This window comes from Vanessa cardui, chromosome 26 (assembly GCF_905220365.1).
Source record: "Vanessa cardui chromosome 26, ilVanCard2.1, whole genome shotgun sequence".
NCBI lineage: Eukaryota > Metazoa > Arthropoda > Insecta > Lepidoptera > Nymphalidae > Vanessa > Vanessa cardui.
In genome coordinates this window covers 2,391,967-2,417,950 of record NC_061148.1, presented here as the reverse complement: position 1 = coordinate 2,417,950, position 25,984 = coordinate 2,391,967, and the positions used below count along the sequence as shown (strand labels likewise).

Sequence of the window (25,984 nt, the reverse complement as noted above, 5' to 3'; positions counted from 1 at the left end):
TGTATGTTCGCAGTATATAAAACTAAATATAAGCTACAAACGTTAAAGTGTTAATATTTAATTCCATTTTAGATTAAATCGTAATCTTCACTAAAAAATCAAGTATACTAACTAATTTATTCAATATCGAATGTAAAAAAAATAACTTACTTTTTCAGAATATTGGTACTGGCAACTTTATCATAGATCGTAAATGTGAGGAGATTTGACATTATTTATTCTGTGGTGTCAGACGTCAGACGGAGATGTCTAGTTTGTGTGTAAAAAATAATTAATTTGTCGACGTTTTTGTGTTACAATTATGTGAATAATGAGATGAAAGTGTAAATAAATGTTAGATTAGTGTACGCTAGTGATTATGGCGCATAGTGGTGGTGTTTTAAGCTCGGATATATCGCGTAGGAATCCTCAAGATGAGTACGAGCTCATACAGAGGATCGGTTCGGGCACTTACGGAGATGTGTACAAGGTAGGGGACCTTTCTAAACTCTATTTTTTCTCATCATCAGGTTGTTTGTAACCAATTATTTCGGTTCGCGAATGATTCACCGTGCTTATGAGCGATTCGTAACGGTTTGTGGATCGTTATTCGCATACGATATTTGGTGCTCGATGTCATTTGTCGCTGCATTGAATTTTGTATGAAATTGGCATGAAGTATTTTATAGTGGGCATATTTTTAATAAACAGCACGCGATTGCCGCGGCCTTGAATGTAAAATGAGTTAATTAAAATGAATAAGTACACACCCATTTAACATTAATAATTCGATATTGCTTTGTCTCGATTTTGTTTTTTTTTTCTCGAATACGTATTGCATCGTTAATTACCCGTTATTGTCCTTGAAGGAGTGCTGATGATAAGATACAAAATTTATTCTTTGACAGGAAAACATCTTTCTTTTACTATCTCTGTATCTCATTAATTTTTTATACATCAATTATAATCAAGTAAACACGCCCAACTATTAAAAAAATGCGATTATTTTTATTGTACTACTACTTATAATTATTATACATTAAAAAAACTAAGTCAAAAAATTTGAAATGTAAAATAATTTAAATATACATTTGTACTAATAGCAAGTGTAGATTGAATAGGAAATTGTGCAAAGATATCATATTTCATACAACACACTGATATGAAATTAGGACAGGAATTACATAATAAGCAATTGAAATGCAAGCTAAACATATCACTATATAAGTAACTCTGAATAAATGTTTTTTTTTTGGTTTAAACAATTGATTCAATTAGGTTTTAATTTTTGATCATTTGCATCAATTCTAAATTTGAATTGGAAAAAATATGTATACATGTTAGTTATACTCATGTACTCCACATAACACAGATTAAAAATACAATCTTAAACAGTGAAATGTATATACAACACCTATCATCATTACAAAATGCAGTTTTATTGCATACTAATTGGTTTTTTCTGGGATTTTTCTTGATGTATATATTTCAATAATATTTATGAATAATCCAAGCATTGTATTATCAAGGGTGATTGCCAAACTGTCTGCTAGTGTTACAATTAATTAATTAAATAAATACAATTAGTGTTATTTATTGTTTAATTTAGATCAATTAATCTGTGAAGTAAATTTTACAGTAACAATATACTTTATTTACACTATTTTACTGGGGTGGGATTATTTAAAAGTTAACTATTTCTAAATGAAGTTTGTTGATTTAAAATGTCTGTTAAATGACTTTTATCTTTCTTTTTGTTACATTACATTGGTAGTAGTTACAGAGTTAGAAAAAGGTGTAATATACAGTTATTATATTTTCCTAGCCATATGCTGTGGTGTCTCAGATGTATTGATCTATATGAATGATCTCAAATAGATACACAATGACTTCTACCATAACACCTACTGATTCTATGATAGCATCAATAATTCAAAATTTGTTTAAAAATACATCATATTTAAATTTACGGTACCATTTTCTGTCATATCCGTAATAGAAACTCATGTTACAACCCATACATTGATGGGTTCGAGTAAGTACTTGCTCTTTAAATGATATGTATCCTTCCAATGTACACTATTTCAATAAATATTAGTTATAAGTTTTAAACATATAGGACAGAATTTAACCCCATGTATGTCTTAGTAAGTTTTTTTTCTATACCATATGATAAGAAACTATAACATAAATTAATTATATCACCAATGCTTCACGAACCTGGGCAACTTAGATGATCGGTCCCTTGTGCCTCTAATAAGTAGCAGAGGATACTCACTTGTACCTTAAACACTGGATAAAACAAAACTGATCAATTTATCTAATTATTTAATTGTTGTATTTTGCTAAAATAGTAACTACAATGTTGATATCATGATATACAGTATACACAAAAAAACATAAATAACATCTAAGCCACAGTTCTACAAATGATATGAAAAATTACATAATTAAATGTATACTCTATAATATTTTCTACAGTACCTAAGTATATAACTATACTCTATAGTATTTACAGTCTAACAAAACTAGGCCATTGTTTTAAAATGCTAATAAGAATGCTTATGAAAATTATTGCATTCAGTAACTATTTTAATGCAATATATGTAAGTTACTTAATTATGCAATTATATTACTAACGGAATAGTCACTATTAAATGTAATTTTGTTTAATATAACCACATTCTATTTAAAGTTTTAAATATACATAAGTCGATGACTCAGCTGTGTTTAATATAACAGCTGTTTCTATATTGTTTCGTGAATGTAACAATAAATTCATACATATTTCTTACATTCAATTAATAATAACCAACTGTAATTTATTGGACTCTTTGTAATATATTGTGTTGAAATTACTGATATACCATATATATAATATATTTTGTGTAATGTAAAATGTGCTTCTTGTGAAGCTTCCATCCTATGGGCTTACCGGGAAATTATGCAACTGGATCACCGGCTTTTTGACAGATAGGAGAAACAAGGTTGTTATAGAGAGTGCACTCTTTAAATTCGTCAATTCTGGTGTTCTACAAGGCTGCATACTATCACTTGCACTGTTTCTTTTGCACACCCACGACTGGTTGTAAATCAGCATTATTCTTATTTACATGACAGTACCGTAGAAACCATAAACAGCAGCCGCGCTAATTTTTATCGGAAGCATTTAATGAAAACCGGAATAAACTTGTGTCAGAAACCAATTTTTTGTTAAACAAATTTGACCATCACAAAGACACAACTTTGCTCGCTAAACGCTAGAAAGTCACCATTTGTCGTATGCGGCAGCAATCTGACACAGCTAGTGTCGAAACTCGGCGTCGATTTATCAAATCTCGTTCAGTTCCGCGGTCATTTGGAAGATAAAGTCAAATAAGCATCTTAAGGTCTTGCTCGGGAAAGAAAGAAGAAAGCCCATCATCTAAAACTACAATATTACACGCAAGTTTGGCTTCACATGTAGTACTGCTTATCTATGGGGCGGAGCTGCAAAGTACCAGCTTATTCCGTTTGACCGTATTCAAAGCACAGCAGCTCGTAATATCGATCATTTCCGACTTGCTTGGCTTTGTGTAACGATCTTGGATCACTCTGCATCTTCTACTGTGTTTTTCACAGTTTTTTAATGGAGTAGGTTGGCGGATGAGCACATGGGCCACCTGATGGTAAGTGCTCACCATCGTCCATAGAAATATTAACTATTCCTTGCATCGTCAATGCGTCAAATCCCATGTGCCTGTAGTTACACTGGCTCACTCACACTTCAAACCGGAATTGGATACAGCGTATTGTAGTTTAGCGGTAGACTATCTGATGAGTGGGTGGTACCTACCCAGGTGGGCTCACAGAAAGCCCTACCACCAAGTTAATATTCAGCGGTTGCTTAACTTCGTCTTAGGATATCGCGTCAGAATTCAAAGTTTCATTCGTACCACCTTTATGTTCGAAAATCGACAAAAGCGCGATTTTTTCTGTCTAGTACAAGATTTCGTCAGCGGTTTTTTCGAATCGATATGATTTGGAAATCTTCGAGAAACGAGCGTACATATTCCTCAAAGGCCGGCAAAGCACCTGCAAGCCCCCCGGTGTTGCAGATGCCCTAGAGCGGTCGTAGTCACTTTCCATCAATTGAGCTTCCAGCTCGATGAATGTGTGTATGTCAAATTTCATGATTGTCGGTTGAGAAAAAACTTTACGTTATAATAATTTCTGGTAATAATCATAACAGAAAGATACATAACCTATTTCTGCATATGACACAATATCGATTTAAAAACTTCAAAGTATTTTTTTAATGTATAATTTTCTCCTGACCGCTCAGACCAGGCTCCTGTATCTCATGGACCAATTGTGTTTCGTAGATATTACAGTGAATGCGTTAGTATTTAAGACGCGTATTCTGACGGGACGAAGATTCGATACGATAGTAGACGGCATATCACCAGAGAGACACCCGCCGCAATACCAACGACTTTACGAGCAACGCATAAAGCCATTGGATATTTTATTCTTCTCTATTATGTCTATGGCATAGTTGGGCTCACTGGTAATTGAGTGACCTGATAGTAAGTCACCTCTGGCCATAGATATTGGTACTGTCAGAAATTCAACCAATCCCGACATCGCCAATGTATCTCCAACCTTCGGAATATATTAGTTTCTTACTCTACTATTGTCTATGGTCAATGATGACAATTTACCATCAGATAATTACCGTTCGCTCAACTGACTTCCCATAGATTATATTGAAAAGCGTCACCAACACCTATGTTCATTATAACATGCGATTTAATTACAAAGTCAAGGATTTTTATTTATACGACTAAATCACGATATTGCAATCTTATGTAATTGTTTCAAATAATATAACTTGTGTGCGCGTTGTTATGTAAAAATTTTAATTTCTTAAATGATGAAAGGCGTGTCTCGTAGACCAGTAATCAGAACTGTTTAAAAAAATGAACTAACAATCTCAATGTCGCAAAAAGATGTTTATTCGGCAATTCAGAGGAGAACGTTATATAGGTAAACTTTATGCTATTGTTTTTTTATTATTTATTTTATAAATATTATATAGTCCTGAAGTTAAATTAAAACTAAATCGAAAAAAATCTCTTATTCACATAAGATGAGCGACTGTTTTTTTTTTTTCGCCATTTTGCGCGGGAAAGCATCTTGTATTATTTTTAAAGCCATACAATGACAAAACTTTCTGAAATCGATTACACTTATATTAAATCGGATACAATAAAAAAGTATATATGAGTTTATTAAATATATAATTATAATTAATTAAACTATATAAATAAGTATATCTAACAAATGTTACTTAGTTATTACGCCCTTTGTGCGCCTCGGTTGAAATAGACCAAGTATCTGTTTTGAAGAGCATTGTACATGATCTTACAAAATTATTAAGAAACAAAATTATTATACTTAAGAAAATGAAAACAATATATAAAAAGATATAAATAATTATTTTCTATCCCAACCATAAGAGGATAAAAGTTTTGACATCGAATACATGCGTATGATATTCACTATGGATTTGCGAAAGAAAAGTGTTTTGAACGTCGATAAAATTGGCATCGGAACTTTGGAAATTAAATTAAATTGTATGTAAGTGAAAAACGAGCTGAGATGGCCCGGTGATTAGAACGCGTGCATCTCAATCGATGATTGCGAGTTCAAACCCAGGCAAGAACCACTATATATATGTGCTTAATTTGTGTTCATAATTCATCTCGTGCTCGGCGGCGAAGGAAAACCTCCTGAGGAAACCTACATGTGTTAAATTTCATAGAAATTATGTCACATGTGTATTCCATCAAACCGCAATGGAACAGTGTGGTGTTCCAAACCCTCTCCTTGATGGAGGAGGAGGCCTTATCCCAGTAGTCGGAAATTTACAGGCTGTTACTTTACTTTCATATAAGGAAATATCTTATTAGGATAGTCTGTTGTTTATTAATAAAGATGTAGTTTTCAACAACTAAGTATTAGTAGTTCTCAATATAGCTTCGCAATTATCAAATTGCATGGAAGACCTGAGTTTAAGTTTTGTTCATCTTTATTCCTCCTTCGATTGGTATATTATACAGATACTATATATGCAAAACGTTACATAATTTTAGTTTATACACGTTAACGACGTCACAAATACCTCGCAAATCTGATCGCCTACAGTCTTGTTATTTAGAAAGCTGGCAGAAAATGCTGTAATAGCGTTAAGTCCGCCCTTTGTACAAGATTGATCTGTGCAATAAAGAATAATAATAAAAAAAAAAGCTGTCAGCTGTGATAAAATTAAAAAAAAAACGCTATTTATAATATATGTCAAATTGTAAATTTGTGTATTAAAGACTAGTTATCGAGTATGCTATCTATCGTGTTAATCACGACGAGGAAACCTACATGAGTTAAATTTCATAGAAATTCTGCCACATGTGTATTCCATCAAACCGCTTTGGAACAGCGTGGTGGAATATGTTCCAAACCCAAATTTTAAATATCTTTATTAAACACTAGTTATCGAGTGTACTATCTATCGTGATTAAGGGGACGGTTGTTAGTTGTGTAGTTGTCAAAATTTCAACGAATTCTGTTCAATGTATTGGCTTTAATCGCGTTTAACAAATATACAGAGTTACTTAAGCCTTTATAATATTAGTAAAGATATAATAATTATAAATTTAAGTAAGAAAATCATTGACACTTTTTTCAATGAACAAGCATTATACGATCTTATTGATACTAATAAGAAAATACTCTCAATTGAAAAGAAACGGTGGCTTTTCCGCTGGATCTCGTTCTTTTTCAAACAAGTGATAGTTTTTACTTTGTAGCACTTTCGTATAATTTTTCGAGTGCTGTTTATTATACATAATTATGTTTATAGAGGATATGGTTAGAAAGAATGTTACTTGTGAGATGACGTCTGTCAGAGAAGTAGGAAAGAAGACATGCTGCGCCGACCCCAAATAATATTGTGATAAAGGTAGGAGGATAAAAAAAAACCCACCCTCTAGAATAATGTAGCCTTCAGCCAGAGTTTTTTTTTTATAAATTTTCGATAGTTCTGGACATTATATCCTACATACAAACAAACAATGTTCCCACTATATCATATTAGTATAGATGAGAACATAATCACTCGCCTATAGGATTACAAGGCAGATAAGTGGCTTAAGGAGAATCTTATCATTTGTTTTCAAGATGGACGAAAGTCGTAAATGATGAGCATTATTCGTTTTAACCGTGAAAGATTAGGTAAGGTAAAGTGACAGCCTGGAAATTAGCCACTGCTAGGCTAAGGCCTCCTCTTCTATTCTAATGCGGGTTGGTAGAATGCACATGTGGCAGAATTTCGATGAAATTAGACACATGCAGGTTTCCTCACGATGTTTTGTTTCATCGCCGAGCACAAGATGAATAATAGACACAAATTAAGCACATGAATATTCAGCGGTGCTTGCCTGGGATTGAACCCGTAATCATAGGTTAAGATTCACGCCTTTTAACCACTGGGCCTTCTCAGCTCTCCATCTCCATTTCATGAAAGATTAATAATAATGTTTTTATTCTGGTATTGCATTTTGCATTGCAGGGTGATAATCTGTCTCAATTGTTTCCGACAGTTTTTCATGATTTTCCATGAGTGACCTATCACTTGTATCATGCCTTGTTAATTTCTTTAATGACCTCAGACCTCAGACACTTGTTCGAGGCACTTGTGATAAGAATGCATACCAGCTTAAAACTTGATACCATTATGGGATACCTTGTTCGGGAATATGATGTTTGGCCATCAATTACGATGGTAAAGGTGAAATGTGAAATTTTCAACCTCACCGGTATTAGTCCAGTCTAACTTCATTTGTATAGTGTCAGCAATAACTCGTTTGATTAACATTTTAAGTATCGTAATAAAAATAATGAACGGACCCACGTGTCATGGTCACGAGTGTATGGTGTGGGTTTAACTTTAAAATGGTATGATTTTCATCATTGTTTGTGGTCAGAACCGAGACAACGGACCAATGCGTCACGTTTGAATCATCGTTGCGTTCATCTCAATGTAAATACCATAGACCAGCGAGTTTGTTAGAAATGGCATGATATTTATTCGCTTGTGTGCAAGAGGTAATTGTATAATTAGTTAGTTCATGTTAGTGTACCTTGGGAACTTAAAAACCGCTTGGATATCAAATATATGTACTGTTAAAAATTTACACAAAATACCCGCTGAGTTTCTTTCGCCAGCTCGCCAGTATTTTCTTGAATATAAAAATGTTGAATAAAGCAATTTGATTTGATATACTTACGAACGGATGTTATGTTCAAAATCAAAATAAACTTTATTCAAGTGGACTTTTACAAGCACTTTTGAATTTTATTTAACAATTAAGTGAAGCTACCACCTAATGTTGTCTTAAATTTTCGCGATGATTACACATTTAAATAAAACTATTTATAACGGATGAATCGCGTATATTAATTATTTTTAAACATCCCGACGTTTCGAGCACTTTGCAGTGTTCGTGGTCACGGGCAGACTAAGATGACATTTGTCTATTTGAAGAACAAAGGAAATATTATTAACAACTACCGCCAACGATTTCTCAATTGATATCTTGAGTAACGTTCCGGTTGCACGCAGAAGGCACTAACTGTATCTTTAGGTCTTGCAGTCTGTTGGATTTGGGATTTTAAATTTTTAATAAGTGGATCCCAGGTGTTAGAAAGTCTCCAACCATCTTCTCTATTGAAGTTCGGATGTTTTTGAATTTCAATAGCCTCGCGTATCATTCTAGGAATGAATTTGTGTTCTCTAGCGAGGATCTGTGGTTTATCAAATCGGATAAAATGGTTAGGTTTATCCAGAGCATGTTCACAGACTGCAGACTTAGAAGAACGCCTATTTTTGACATCTCCTATATGTTCCTTGACCCTGGTACCGATACTTCTCTTTGTTTGGCCTATGTAAGATAAACCACACTCACATTCGAGTTTATATACTCCTGCAGTTTGTAAAGGAATATTACTCTTGATAGGTCTCAAGAACTGGCTCACTTTCTTATGAGGCTTGTAAACGGTTTTAATTGAAGCTCGCTTCAAGATGTTGCCAATCCTGTCTGTAACTCCCTTCACATATGGTAGAAATGCAGGTTGTCGCTCAACTGTGGGTGGCTTGATACGGCTTTACGGCTTTACGGCGTGCAACCGGAACGTTACTCAAGATATCAATTGAGAAATCGTTGGCGGTAGTTGTTAATAATATTTCCTTTGTTCTTCAAATAGACAAATGTCATCTTAGTCTGCCCGTGACCACGAACACTGCAAAGTGCTCGAAACGTCGGGATGTTTAAAAATAATTAATATACGCGATTCATCCGTTATAAATAGTTTTATTTAAAAAAATATTTAGAAGCTACCACCGCTATGGAAAGTAGATTCTACCGAGAAGAGTTAACTGCGCACATAAGAGAAACATTTCGTCTTGCAAACGTCTAGAAGAATTGTCAACCGATCAGAAAGCTACGAATAATGGATATTTTAATGTATAAATTCTGCAGATATACTCTAAATAGGTAGACGAAAGCGTCCACTGATGATTTGCGGTCACAACCGCCCCAATAAAAATGTTATCTTTAAACATATTAACATCAGCATCTTTCTTCGAACTTAGATGTGTCACCCATCAGACCAGAGCATAATTATAATACTTAGTATTTCTGTTTGGCGGTAGAATATATGACGAGTTTCGAGAAGTCATAACACCATCTAAATCCTATCAATACTGATATGTCAATTAGTTTGAAAAATACAGAATCGTTAAAACATATTGTGTTTTTTGTAGATTGATATTTATAATATTATACTAGCTGTGGTCCGTTACTACGAGCGATAATAACTTATTAATTTTGTATTAAGCAGTTTTTGTGATATAAAGTCGTTGGTGGAAGGCATCTGACATAAATGGAGTGATGACATGCGCGAGGGCCGCGCGCGTTACTGGATAGTATTTGGAAATTGCAGCGTGACTCGCATATACAATTATAAAATAAAAGCCTATGTTACTCCTTATTACATCAGCTATCTTCCAGTGAATGTCTCGTTAAAATCGGTCCAACCGTTCCAGAGATTAGCCGGAACAAACAGACAGCCAAAAATTGTAAAAAATGCAGTTCTGGTATATGTACCGTGTATTCACATGTATTAAGTATTTTAATGTTACAAACAGACCCTCAAATTTTATTATATGTATGAATTACTTGGGAGGTCGTTATCATTTCCATTCGAAGTATTCCTCGTTCTGTTTGATAATTAGATACAATACATTCAGTACTTATATAAGATTTTAGCATTTACGTTCGTTTTTTGGCTTCGAAATACTATGATCTAGATTCAGCGTAACCAGGTCAACCGTGCCGTTTTGTTTCAGACGTAATTTTTGTTTTAGTGCTCATGTTCGGATGGATTGCTTATGCGCTTTAAGTTATAAACATCAATAGCCAATCATAAGCGAAGAAAAGTCTAATAAATAACATTTGAAAGCAAATTGACGTGATATGATTGGTCGATAGCTTGAATAATCTGTGATATTCATTATGATTTGCGAAAACTTGGCGTTTCGAACGTCGGTGCAGCTATTATGGAATACGTCACGGTAGCATACTTAAGCGATCCCGTGGCTTCCTCCGAAAGACGGAGATGGTACCGTTTTTTTAGTGGGTAAACCTTGGGCGCACTCGGCATCCAGGGTTCCGGGAAGTACACCCCCCCCCCCCCTCACTTTCCATCACGTGGGGGAAGCGCGTAATGCGTTTTTCCGAACGAGAAACAAAAACAAAAAGCTATTATGGAATTCACACATTGTAAAGTAGAATAGTTAATATATCTTTATTTATAATATATAATATATTATAAATAAAGATATATTAATCAAAATCAAAATATACTTTATTCAAGTGGGCTTTTTCAAGCACTTTTGAATCGTCATATAACAATTAAGTGAAGCTACCATCGGTTCGGAATGTAGATTCTACCGAGAAGAACCGGGAAGAAACTCAGTAGTTACTCTTTTTCAACATTTAAAAAAATACAGTCATCAACTGTTAGTAACGCACAAAATACTTGAACTTTTAGCAAATTGTATTAATTTTAACAAAAAGAAAAACCGACTTCAAACAAAACACTATTTCACAACAAATAAATTTGCACTAAAAAGTAGTAAAAAAATTGCATATTCAACATATTTTTTAGAGTCCCAGTAAAGTGAAATGAAAAATGTTAGACTACTTAAAATTCGATTTACGATTATAACATAATCCTAACGTAAAAGTAAAGTAAGTAAAGTGACGGCCTGGTAAATTTCTCGCAATCATCGATGCACGCGTTCTAACCTCTGGGCCATCTCGGCTCAGTATATAAATCTAACTACTTATATCCACATAATTTTCGTTGTGAATTTTGGTTAACAGCTGTTTTACAAGGCGATATTTTTTCGAATCCACAATGATCCTTATATTAATAAGGTAACCGAAATGGCCCATAAGCCCATATTTTAATCTAAATTGTGTTTATTTTCATTTCATTTTGAGTCGCAGTTAGTAGTTTAGAAATTGACAGTATTTAGACTCCATTGCCTTGCGTAACACGTAATTGTGCACCCGAACTCTATCCGTTCGTGTCAGATTACGATACGTTAATGAGAGTAAGGGTACCATACACCTGTGTGCACACACATGTATGGTAAAAACTCCTGCGCAGTTTTGTTTTGATAATATCGCGGTTGCAGAAAGAGCAACTGACTAGTGAATTGTTTGTATGATTGTGTCTGACCTATTTAAAAAATTAACAGTATTGGTACAATATCATCTAGACACGGTAGCATGTCAGCCAAGTTCAGGTAACAGAACTGGTAAATAAATTGAAATACTCCTAAATCAAATCAAATAAGCCGATATAGCCCAGTGGTTAGAGCGCAGGGCACCCAGACAAGTACCATTGAATTTTCATGTGCCTAATTTGTATTTCTAATTCGTTTCAAGCTCAGCAGTGAAGGAAAATATCGTGGGGAAATCTGTATGTGCCTTATTTTAAAGAAAATCGGCCACGTGTGAATCTACCAATCTGCACTGGAGCAGCGCGGTGGAATATGCTCCTAACCTTCTCCTCAAAAGGAGATTAGGCCTTAGCCCAGCAGTGGGATATTTACAGTCTGTTACTACAAATCAAGTAAAATCAAAATATACTTACTCTAGTAATCTAACAAGTACGAGTAACTCATTTTGAATGGTTCCCGATGTATATTCTACTACTAACAGTGACTAACTAACATCTTAAGCATAAAATTCATATAAAAGGTATCCTTACAACTTTTCTCCCTTGAAGTTGAAATGTCCAACTAACCAATGTACGACGACGACGACCTCCATGGTCGAGTGGTGTGTACACCGGTTTTCATGGGTACGCCACTCTGAGGTTCCGGGTTCGATTCCCGGCCGAGTCGATGTAGATTACCATTAGTTTTCTAAGTTGTCTTGGGTCTGGGTGTTTGTGGTATCGTTGCTTCTGATTTTACATAACACAAGTGTTTCAGCTACTTATATTGGGACCAGAGTAATGTATGTGATGTTGTCTCATATTTATATTTAATGTATGAAACATTGTTTAGTCAACTGAATAATAAAAAATACATATAAAGGCAGTCAGCATTACTAGCGTTTCGGAATCCCGTCACGGCCGCGAACCTTGACCTTCGCCGAGGCTCGACAATGCAACCGCTGCACTCAGACGGCTATTGACATTGGATTATATCCACTAGAGTGTTAATAAGTGGATTATTTCCTTTTGTAAGCAAATAATTAACTATCGACTATTCTTTGTCGTTATTTTTAACTGCGATGGAATTGTGTTTGTTTTACATGAGTTTTGTACTAAAATAAGTTATTAAATATACATACTAATATTATAAATGCGATAATAGCTCTGCGTTTATGCCTGTTGCACTGTTATGGTCAAAGCAAATCAAATAAAAATATACTTTTTCAACTAGGCTTTTATAAGCGCTTTTGAATCATTTCTCTATTCTAAAAGAAGCTACCACCGGTTCAGAATGTAAATTCTACCGAGAAGAACTGGAAAAAAAAATATTCGTCACTCTTATTCCACATTCAAATTACTGAACTGAGTTTCATGATTATTTATTGTATGAATTAAGCTTGAATTCCAAGCTTGAAAATTGGGTACTAACCACCAAAATGCGAGCGAATCTACCTCAAAGACTTGCCTGGTTAGTGTACCATAGAGTACAAAAGTAAGTCTTAAGCTAAGTATTATTTATTGGCAGGGAGTGGTGCCTAAAAACTTAGACCCTGTTCATTAGGTCAATTGATGCAATATTATTTATATGATCATAATAAATGTTTTATATTTAATAAAATGTGTCTCCTTGTAAAGATTTAATTGGTAAAGTAGGAATCGGGCGCGTTATGGCAAGTGAGAGTGAATTTTTATGATAAGAGCGAGCAGGGTGATATAAAAACTACATGATGAAGTTGGGTTTAAACCTTCAATAAGTATCAAGTCGCTGAAAATAGTCTGATTTCTCTTCTAGTCTTCTTTTTCAATGTTTATTTCGTTACAAATGGTACATTGCAAGAGAAGCAGAAGAAAAAAGATTTTCATATCTCTAATTTTAGTCATATTTGACCTCTATGTGTCATAAACACAATTACAAATTATTTTAATCGTGGCGTATCTGATTAGCAAGATATGAATGTTTGATGGTTTGACAAACCCTGACGAATGGTCGTACGCAGTTTAAAAAGCAAAAAATTAAAAAAAAAAAACATTTGAGATGCTATCATTCATTAAATTAAGTTCTAAATGAAATGATAGAGCCAATTTCAGCAAAAGTAAGACTCGATAAGTATGGCAAAGCATTTTTTTCTTATTTATTTATATGTATTTGTTTTAATCACCCAACAATTACCTAATGGCTGACCCAACAGTTATTTAGACACATACATGACTAACTTACGAGTCGTGACTGATAAAATGTTTATTTATTTAAATTTAATATTGTTTTTTTTTAGAACGTAGTTAAGAATTAGGTAAAGGAAACGTATTATTACGACAAACGGTTGATGAATACAATTATAATTTTATTTAAAAAAGTTAATTAATAGCAATATTATAAATGTGAAAGTAACTCTGTCTGTCTATCTATCTTTCAATGCAAACCAATGAACCGAATTTGACGAAATTTGGTATGAAGAAACCTTGAACTTCAAAGAAGGAGATAGGCTACTTTTTTGCTAAACACATGATAATCAACTCACTAATACGAGCGAAGCCGCGGGACGCAACTAGTCATTTATATAATTAAAAAAGTATGTGTTTAATACTAAATCAAACACAAGAGCATAAATAACATCTTAGAAAACTCAAACAAAATCAATTACATTAATTAATAAATACGATTAACAATTAACTTTCATCTGAGGATCAGTCAACGTCGAAACGAGTATGTAACACGTCGAGACAAGTGCAGGTTCGACGACCGTCTGAGGTAGCGTGCTGGATTCTCGAAGCGTTGTAATTACTCGTCTGATTTTAAGTCATTATCATAACTTCGCACACGTTCACTTTTATGATATCACTCTAGCTGTGCCCGTAACTGTACGCGTTTGAATTTAACAATAAAGTTATTGTTGTAGCGTAAGTTTTTCCTTATTTCATAAGCTATCTATCAGTGAAATTCCCGTCAAAATCGGTGCAGCCGTTACAAAGATTAGGCGAAACAAACAGGCAGACAAAGATTGTAAAAAAAATTTTTTTTTGCTAAAAAGTATTTTATTTTAATCTTACAAACAGACTTCAATTTTATTACATGTATAGATATAGAACTATACCAGTTTGAGTTGGTCTAGTGTATCATCAGCCTTTTGCAGTCCACTGCTGAACTTAGGCCTCCTCCAAAGAGCGCCACGCTTCTCGGCCCTCTGTTTCCCTCATCCACCCTTCACAGGCGATCCTGCCGATTCTATGATTCTAGTGGCTGAATTATAATTCTGTAGACCTGGAAGCTGGCAATGTTGATACGAGTGCCTTAGAGATAGCACGGTCTCTCTGGCGGTGTTAGTATCCAATGTGATTAGGAGAATGTTGTAATATAAAGTACGCCTGTGATTTCGCACATACTCGAGTACTGATATCTAGTCCATATTGACTAGTTTCCGTTGATAGCGTCGGTAATTAATCTTAGTCGAAGGTTGTAAGTTCATACGCGCACGCATCGATGAGTTCATCGTGAGGAAACCTACATTTGTTGGTCAGAAATATCTACAACAGTCTTTGTAGACAACACATCAGCAATAAGTTTTTTTTTTTTTCAAGGTACTTTTTTATGAACTAGTTGTGGTCCGCGGCTCTGCTCGCGTTTTAAGGGCTTGTTGTCATGTTTAGGCAAAAAAAGTAGCCATTGTCCTTCCTTGAAATTCAAGTTTGCTTCATAGCAAATTTCGTCAAATTCGGTTCATTGGTTTAGGTAGTGAAAGAGCGACAGACAGATAGAATTGCTTTCACATTTATAATTTAAATATTTATTTATTTATTTAATCGATACACCACAGTATTTGAAGTATAACACTTAAAACAAGAATACAGAAAAATGACAGATACAACTTCAAACACTTAATAGGTATATACAGCATTAATAGTTACGTTAGCCTCCAATAACCATTTTTTAACTATACTCTATTCAATAAATATAGATGAATGATCGGCGATTAATGGGCAGTTTATTGCATAGTAATATAAGTATCTCCCGCCAGCCCCAGTCAGCCCAACGCACATAATATAATGGCTTCGCGCACGCCGCATCCTCATCTTTTATGCATCAAACATCTTTTAATACAACAAGTACTGGTCCAAGTTATGAAGATATATTGGTCTTTATGGCATATATTTATGACACAACTTTGCTATGTTTTACTTGGTGGTAGGGCTTTGTTCAAACCCATATGAGTGGGTACTACCACCTCTCATATATTCTATCGTCGAATAGTATTATTGCTATAGAAACACATACACATCTCAGCTCCCTACGTTAGACATTGATTACGTAAGAAATTGTTAATGTTTATTTCGCCAATGTCTAAAGACAGAAATGACAACTTATCATCGGGTGATAATTATGCCGTAATACATAATTTGGCCGTCTGTATACCGAACACATTATTTTTTAAAACAAAAAAACATTAATATTCACGCGTGTAACATTCAATGGTCTAAATTTATAGCGAGTGAAACTGCGAAGAGCAGGTTTTTGTATAAGTAGATGAAACTGCGGCTTTTTCCGCGCGAAATTTATAAATTTTTACCTATAGCACATTGTCACCCCCATTTTACCACCTCGAGGTTTGAATTAAAAATAAAAGTAACCTAGGTTACCTAAGTATATTGTTCCACGGGACAATATGTGTAGGGCGATTTAAGCTTCTCGCTGATTTAAGCGGTTTAAGTATTAAAAAAGTCACCTGTATTCTTCGCTCATCTTATGTCGCAAACATACTATCACTGTAGCTTATTTCATTTTAATCGATACAGCGTGAAAATATGACACAGTCAAACAGTTACTGATTCTAGTATAAATCTAGTACTTACTGCTAAATTAGGTATATTGGACATTGGTCTAATAGTTTTTAAGATTTTTTAAAGGCCTTTTCTTAGATTTAAATAAAATAATGATATCATACGAATGATTATTAATTTACGTTCATTTAAGTTAAAAAAAAAATGGTTATATTCTAATTAACGTCTAGCGAAGCGGGATTTACATAAACCGCTTTCTGAATTTGAAATTTATCCCAGTCTGTCTGAATACTGTACGCTCATTGGTCCTCTATAGCGTCATCGTCTGCCGCCGGCCAATGACCATTCAGGTGGAAGAAAAAAAAAAATCGTTCATTCGACTTTGATTAACGTTTCAGACATTGGAGGTAAATACATAAAAATGTTTTCTATTTACATTTTTTATGTTAACCTAATCTTGTTTATGAAGTATGTACTTATGTGTGTGTGTATGTATTTTTTTCGTTTTGATAACGCCTGACACGCGAGCATTATACAATTAAATTATTTTCTCCAAATCTGTTAATATGATAGGCCTAGATTATAATTTACGACTTGTGTATAAACAATCTAGTTATAGCCCACGGTTTTCTTGCGTTTTAAGGTTTGGTCCACATTGGAGTTCTAGATCGCTTGACAAAAAATTGGTTTCTTGGTGGTAGGGCTCTGTGCAAGTCCGTCTGGGTAGGTACCACCCACTCACCAGTTATTCTGCCGGCAAATAACAGTACTCAGTATTGTTGTGTTCCGGTTTGAAGGGTGAGTGAGCCAGTGTAACTACAGGCACAAGGGACACAATATCTTAGTTCCTAAGGTTGGCGGCACATTGACGATGTAAGGAATAGTTAATATTTTTTTTACAGCGTCATTGTCTATGGGTGATGGTGACCACTTACCATCAGGTGGCCCATATGCTCGTCCGCCAACCTATTCCATAAAAACAAAAACAAATTCCATCAAATTCGGTTTAGTAGTTTGACGGTAAAGATCAACACACAGATCGACACACGGACAGACTGACCGAGTTACTTTCGATGTTATAATATAATATTGGTTTAGAATATAGATTACAAAACAGAAAATCAAACATGTTTTAGTGTTTTCCCTGTCCAATTTTGTGTTGAAAAGTGAAAGTGTTTGTTCATCGTAACTATTTTTTAATTTTATAATTTATTATATATAAATTATACACACAATATTTTGTATTTCTTGGTTATTGATACATCTTATATATTATTAAAAACTATTGTATTTTCTTGGTGGGCTTGGTCGTAGCCCGTCTTGGGAGTTATTATAAAATCGCCAAGTTTCCGACCCCGCAAAGTCAATAAATCCTTCTTGGGGCAAGGTATCCGTTTCTATAATAAAATTCCGCAGACATTTTTAAGTATGCCGTTTAGTAAATTCAAATCGTTTGTAAAAAATACATTGGTAGAAAAAGCATATTATTCGATACAAGATTTTATAGATGATAAAAAGCGTGGAGTTAATACTTCCAAGCAGGATATAGTAATTTAAGTAATTGTATTTAACTAACATGATTTTGTATTTTTTAAATGTTAAAAAAGAGTAATTACTGAATTTCTTGCCGGTTCTTCTCGGTATTACTATATTACTCGGTACTTTCCGAACCGATGGTAGCTTCACTTAATTGTAAAATGACGATTCAAAAGTGTTTGTAAAAGCCAACTTGAATAAAGTTTATTTTGATTTTGATTGCTAATTTAATGGAAAACCTGTCAGCTTTATAACATTCCTGTACATTTCAAGGAGGTTTTTCTATAACGAAGGTCTTGGAATCCCATTATCGCCTCGTATAACACCGACAATTTGAAAAGACTATCTATTCAGACAGAATTAAACGGCATTTGTGACTTCTATACTTTTCTGCTATCAATAAAATGCATATATTTTTGGGTGAACTTATTGGCATCTTTGATTTGGTAATTGGTATCTATACTAATATTACGTATGTAAAAGTAACTCTGTCTGTCTGTTGGTTTTTCCCCCTAACTCCTAAATTCGAGCCAAATCGCAGGTGACAAACAGTATTTTTTAAATAATATATCTAAAGCATTTCTAAAGTTTATTTTCTGTGGGTTTAATAATTGAAGAAATGAAGCAGATTTTAAAAATGTTGACAAAAAGCCTATTCGACAGGCTAACTGTATTTTGAACGGTATAAGGAGTTCGTTAGTTAAGCCGTTAAAGCTAAATTTACAGAACACTCTGGAAATTATGTTCCTGAAATTTGAGTTCAGAAACAATATTTGGATTTAAGCGTCGGTTTTTTTGAGTTTTCCTTATAAATATATAAGATTTTATGGCTTTTGAAGTTATTCGTTTCAAGGCGCGTTTTAAAAAAAAGGTATTTTTTTTTAAATACACGCTTCTTGACATCGAAAACGAGCCGAGATGGCCCAGTGGTTAGATCACGTGCATCTTAATCGATGACTGTAGGTTCAAACCCAGGCAAACACCACTGAATATTCTTAATTGTTTATAATTCATCTCTTGCTCGGCGGTGAAGGAAAACATCGTGGGGAAACCTGCATGTGTTTAATTTCATAGAAATTCTGCCACATTTGTATTCCACCAACCCGCATTGGAACAGCGTGGTGGAATACGTTCCAAACCTTCTCCCCAAAATGGGAGAAGATTCCTTTGCCCAGCTGTGGGAAATTTACAGGCTGTTGTTATTGTTGTTGTTGGCATGGAAACTACATGATGAAGTTGATTTTTTGATCATTGTATATTAATCTTATTGACAACCGTAAAGCAAGAGTAATTATTAAACGATACATTCACACATACATTCGCACTCGTTAAGTCATAAGGCTTGGCTGAAACAATAAAAGTAATGTTGAATTTAAAGTACTCCCAAATATCTAACTTTTGGAGAACTGTTAAAAGATCCTGAATTATAAAAAAAATTGAACAAAAAGAAAAACCGACTTCAAACAAAACAATATTTTAAAATTAATATGCACTAAATACTAAGGGAGTATTCTACGGTGTTTAAAATAGTACTTCAAAATGTTGTATATTTTCATAAAAGGCCACAAAAAAATATAAAATATATTTTAGCAAAATAAACACCTTTTCTTGCCCGAATATGAAATTAAAATTGAAACCTTTTTATTCCCGCAAAAAACGCTGTCAGTTATTTTGGTGACGTCACACCTGTATAAATAACAGTCGATATTCATAAATACGACCGGCATTCTGCTTTTACAAATCTGGTTTCCATTTTAATAAATAAACACGTACAAATAAAATTTACTTTGATTTTTTTTTTAATTTAATGTTAAAGTAAATCCTTAAAGTTGATAGATATAGTTTAGCTGTTAATACTTTAACACTGAACTGACCGTATTTGCCGCTCTGACGTCACACTATGGCGGCTCGTGTTGTAGATCACGTGACATGTAGATTAAAAATTACGACTTTTTAATGTAGTATAATAAAGTAATAGTGTGTTTTTATGACTCAAAATCGGAATTTTTAATTATATTTATATATAATTTCAAACATAAATTATGAAAGTTGATAAATCTTTAAGTTTATGTTTTACTTGGTGGTAGGGCTTTGTGCAAGCCCTGTCTGTCCTGTAAGTCTGAGTAGGTACCACCCACTCATCAGTTATTCTACCGCCAAATAACAGTAATCACTATTGTTGTGTTCCGGTCTGAAGGGTGAGTGAGCCAGTGTAACTACAGGCACAAGGGACATAACATCTTAGTTCCCAAGGTTGGCGGCACATTGACGATGTAAGAAATAGTTAATATTTCTTACAGCGTCATTGTCTATGGGTGATGGTGACCACTTACCATCAGGTAGCCCATATGCTCGTCCGCCAACCTATACTATAAAAAAAAAACACCGAAAGTACCCAATTGCATAAATAATTGCGTAGTCAAAATATTTTTTATAGTCCTCCTAAGAAATATGAAATGAAAAACATTAGACTACTTAAAAGTCGATTTACGATTAAATAACGTAGTTATTGTTATTATTATATCTGGAGCCGTTGTCAGCTCTTGGCTAGCTTGGTTCAAAATCGTTTCACCCGGTGAAAAGTTTTGAGGTTACAAACATAAAAAAATATATAGACGAATTGATAACCCTGATGATGATATTTTGAAGTCGGTTGAAAAAACACATGTTACGTTAGAAGTGGCCACCTAATTGTATTCACCACTGCACGTAGGTAAATAATGCCACATAAATCAACTAGCGACCCGCCCCAGCTTTGCACGGGTGCAATAGTGATTCTTAATATACTACAGAATTTGTTTTTGTACGACGTCACATTACAAACTTCTAAAATTAGCAGTGTTTCTTTTCTAAATTGTTGACGTATTATATATACAAAAACCTTCCTCTAGAATCAGTCTATCTATTAAAAAAAACCGCGTCAAAATCCGTTGCGTAGTTTTAAAGATTTAAGCATACATAGGGATTTAGGGACAGAGAAAGAGACTTTGTTTTATACTATGTAGTGATGTCACACCAATAGGCTATTTGACAATGCGAAAAATAAATTGTGAATTATTGTAATCAGTGTATATTATGAGTTTAAAAATGGTTATTCACTAACGAAACTTGAAAATAATACTCAATTTATTTAAATATCAATAAATAAAAATGCATTTTTTCAAACGTTTGTCACGTGACACAAAACGCTCCTGATTGGCTGGGCTTATGATGAAGTCACTTTCTTGTAAACCTAGCTTTTCTACTATATATGCCACAGATTAAAATACAGCAAAGTGACGTCACCGACCCCATTCCAGCGCCATATTGTCCAAGTAGCGTTTTCGCGCCTTATTTAAATATGGAATATTTAATATGATATTTTTCGGCAAATATGTACTAGAAATAAAAAAATCAACTTTTACTGGGTTCCTTAACCTCTACTAAATAATATAAAATGGATTTTAAAAACCAGTCAAATAGCCTATTTTGGGAACTTAGTTCTTATGTCCCTTTGGTTTTAGGAGCAAGGAGTGCTTCTAAAACGCAACACAACGACACTTATATTTGCTGTTTGGTCTTATTGAATATTACCAACTCGGGTTTGCATAAAGTTCTCATGGGTACTTTGAATTATTCAGTTTCGTATCAATCAATCACATTTAATCATCAGTATTCGCATTGGATGGTGGGTGATCCATTAATCATAGCAGTGACTGGGGTAAACTGACTGACTTATTTATGCATATGATATGATGATGATATGCCGATGCTTACCAGTCAAATGAAGTCATTTATATATCATGTTCCTTATATTTATATATCTTTATTAGATGAGGCCAGTAACCATGGAAAACCAAAATATGAAGACTTTTCAAGACAAACAATAGACTGTTTTTACATACTTCCGACATGTTAAAAATTTTTCGTTCTATTTCAACTTATTTACGAAAAAACCATAAATTATATAACTAAACCTTTATGAATCCTTCTATTTATTAATGAAAACCGCATGAAAATCTGTTTAGTGGTTTTGGAGTTTATGGCAAACACACAGGCAGAAAGACGCGGCCGTGGTCTTTATTATATAATATGTAGTGATTACTTCTTTTTTTAATAAAATTATAATTGTATTCAGTAACCATTTGTCGTGATAATACGTTTTCTTTGCCCAATACTTACCTGCGTTCGAAAAAAAAAACAAATTTAAAATTTAAATAAATTTTATCAGTCACGACTCGTAAGTAAGTCGTGTATGTGTCTAAATAACTGTTGGGTCAGCTATTAGGTAATTGTTGGGTAATTAAAAACATATAAATAACGGCGGCTGCGATATATCAGTGGCAGGCTCGTCATCAGTAGGATATTCTGTTACAGGCTTCGGGGCGTAGGTCTTAGGAAATAAGTACAACGATGCAGTATGACTATTATGACATGTCCTGTGTTATATGCAGTATCAAATTATAAAGTTGGTATATCGCCAAATAGCAGTACTCAGTATTGTTGTGTTCCGGTTTGAAGGGTGAGTGAGCCAGTATAACTACAAACACAAGGGACATAACATCTTAGTTCCCAAGGTTGGTGGCACATTGACGATGTAAAGAATAGTTAATATTTCCTACAGCGTCATTGTCTATGGGTGATGGTGACCACTTACCATCAGATGGCCCATATGCTCGTCCGCCAACCTATACCTTAAAAAACAAAATTACTTTAGCAGTAATTATCACAGTTGCGTGAACCAACGGTCCCGTTTGTAAGGCCCGAACTGTATCTCTCTCTTTAATAAAATTTAGCTTCCGACTCGTCGCTCTCGAAAACAATTAATAGAATGTGACAGTTGTCCCTTCAAACGATTCCGATCACGTGACCCTTTATGTCACGGCGTTCACACCTCACAGATACAACAAAATCATCTGAGTTAATAATTATTCGTAATCGACGAAATATATATATATGCAGTGTTAGTTATTTATGAAAAAAATAGACGCTTTTTTGATTGTTTTTGAGTATGAAATGTATATAAATATATATTTAAAAAGTCTGTATACATATATAAATGAAAGAGTATTTTGTTCATCGACGTCATCAAAACCGGTTAAATCGAATCGGATTATTCCTGATATCGTATATATATATGGATATATTTGTCGTCCATCTGGGTGTTCGCCGTTCTCAGAGAGCAGGTTTTACAAGTTATACAATCGAGTACAAAAACACTTGGCATCGTCACTTGAAATTATCGATCAGCGATTTTAAGACTTATATAATTATAGAATTAAATGAGTTGAAAACCTCGGCAAGTAGGAAATCATCCATGCCATCCTTTAAGTCAAGCGTCAAATCCTGCAGTTTTTAAAATCTTATCTCACTTCACGTTACTATAAGCAGTGCGTTCGATTCAACTTATTTACATAAAAACCAAATAAATTATATACCAAAACTTTTCTCATGAATCTCTGCGTCTATACAGCCTAAAATTCCGTTTAGTAGTTTTGGAGTTTATAGCGTACAAACAGACAGTCAGACGCGGCCGGAAGACTTTGTCATGCTTAACCCTTTTAATTAGTTTTCTGTTAAGATTAAATTGTTGATAATTTTTATAAACAATAAAAGTTTAATGGATTTTTTTTCATGGAATAGGTTGGCGTACGAGCATATGGCCCACCTGATGGTAAGTGGTCACCATCACCCATAGACAATAACGCTGTAAGAAATATTAACTATTCCTTACATCCTCAATGCGCCACCAACATTGGAAACTACGATGCTATGTCCCTGGTGCCTCTAGTTACACTGGCTCACTCACCCTTCAAACCGGAACACAACAATACTGCGTACTGTTGTTTAGCGGTAGAATATCTGATGAGTGGGTGGTACCTACCCAGGCGGGCTTGCACACAACCCTACTACCAAGGAAGAAACGTATCAGAACAGTTTTATATTAGTAGAATTGACACCCTGTCTGATTTCGTTGATGAATTTAATATATATTATATAGTTAAATATAAGCATGATTTTTGCGCAGTATAAAAAAAATATACGTGTTTTTTTTAAACCTACATATACAACTAGACATGGCTTTCTGTATCCAGCATCAGTTTTAAAGTAATGAGTGCTAGACATAATGAGAACACAAGAGTCTAGAACGAAATAGGCTCACAGCTCGCTGGCGGTATTGTGACGTGCGACTTACCTATATCCGCGTATACGGTGTCGTAATTTCGAAATTATTCGCTAGCTTTATAACAGGATATCAGAGAATAGGGTATTGTTGTCAGGGATGTTGTACATGTGTCGTTTTGGATCTGGACTGCATGTTCGGATATGTGAATAATGTTTTGTCGTTTTCAGATACGGTTATTGATACGAGATTATTTAAGTGTAGGTATCCGATTGTTTGATTTTTTCAGTTATGATTGATATATTGTTTAGAAATGGTTAAACAGAAAATGACAAGGTTTGACTTCCTTTGTAGTCTATTATTTGTTATTAGGTATAATCATAGAAAAAAATAATTATCCTTAAAAAAGTAATTCTAAGTACTCTGCTGTTTTTGGGTAAAGATTCCGAATGTTCTTTTTTTGTTACCGATATGATATAGTTTCGGTTATAATAATATAATTTTGTAACATTTTTTGTTGTTTCTTTGCGAAATTTATGAAAATTGTTTTATTGAATATTGAAAATAATACTTAAAATGTACGAATACATTATTCTGTTTGTGTTTATGTATCCTTGCTAGATCCTAAATATCCAAACCAAAAAGTGGCGGTTACGGCTTACTCAAAACACTTGTTATAAATTAAACATGATATAATAACTGTAAGATAACAAAAACGAGATGAAAAAGTCATGCGTCTGTTATGCATGTGTGGTAAAGAAACAAAACAGCATATACATTAGGGTTCCCTCGTGAAATGAATAGTAGGAATTTAATTTAGTGGTTCTACATGGTGATAGGGCGGTGTGATGTGTATATTGTAACTGTCTGTCTGTTTGTCGCTCTTTCACAAACTGCTGAACCGAATTTGATGAAATTTGGTGTGAAGCAAACTTGAACTCCAAGAAAGGAGATAGGATACTTTTTTGCCTGACACCAGGGAAACACGAGGGAAACCACGAGCGACTACTAGTATATGTATAAAGTGTGTCTTACTTACTATTAGGTGGTGATTTTTACGTGGTAGGACTTTGTGCAAGACTGTCTGGTTACGTTCCTTCCACTCATAGCTTCTTCATACTATCACTAAGCTGCTTGGTATTGCTTAGTATAGTTTGACAGGTGAATAAGCCAGTGTAAGTACAAGCAAAAGGGACGTATCGGTTCTGAAGGTTGGTGGCGCATTGGTGATGTAAAAAATTGTTAAATTTTATACGTTCCATATGCTGGTCCGTTTGCCTAACTAAAAGTTATGCTATAAAAAAAACACCCGTTCTGTGCCAAATATCTTTAAATTTGTTAACTATGTTATCTATATTAATCTATATTAATATTATAAATGTGAAAGAAACTAATGAATCGAATTTGATGAAATTTGGTGTGAAGCAAACTTGAACTTCAACGAAGAACATTGGCCTTTTTTATGACATGGGTGGCAAACGAGCAAGAGGCTCACCTGATGGAAAGCGACTACCACCGCCCATGGACATCTGCAACACCAGCGGGCTTGCAGGTGCTTTGCCGGCCTTTAGCCTTGGCTACGTTTTTTGCCTAACACATGACAACCCACTGAAACGCAAGCGAAGCCTCGGGCGACAGCTAGTTTTTAATAAATATAGATAGTATGGTTATTTCTTTAATCGTGTAAAGAAATATAATAGAGGTATTCAATAATAATAAATATGAGACAACATCACATACATTACTCTGAATTGACTGAAG

General features: G+C 34.2%; 1 protein-coding gene across 1 annotated transcript in view; it reads left to right on the top strand.

Moving 5' to 3' along the window:
- The first annotated feature begins 223 nt into the window (after positions 1–223).
- Positions 224–25,984, top strand: part of LOC124540694 (mitogen-activated protein kinase kinase kinase kinase 5) — a 60,152-nt gene continuing 34,391 nt past the window's right edge. The window contains exon 1 of the mRNA XM_047118366.1: positions 224–469. Coding sequence (XP_046974322.1) covers positions 359–469 — 111 coding nt within the window. The 5' untranslated portion in view covers positions 224–358. The remainder of the gene's footprint in view (positions 470–25,984) is intronic.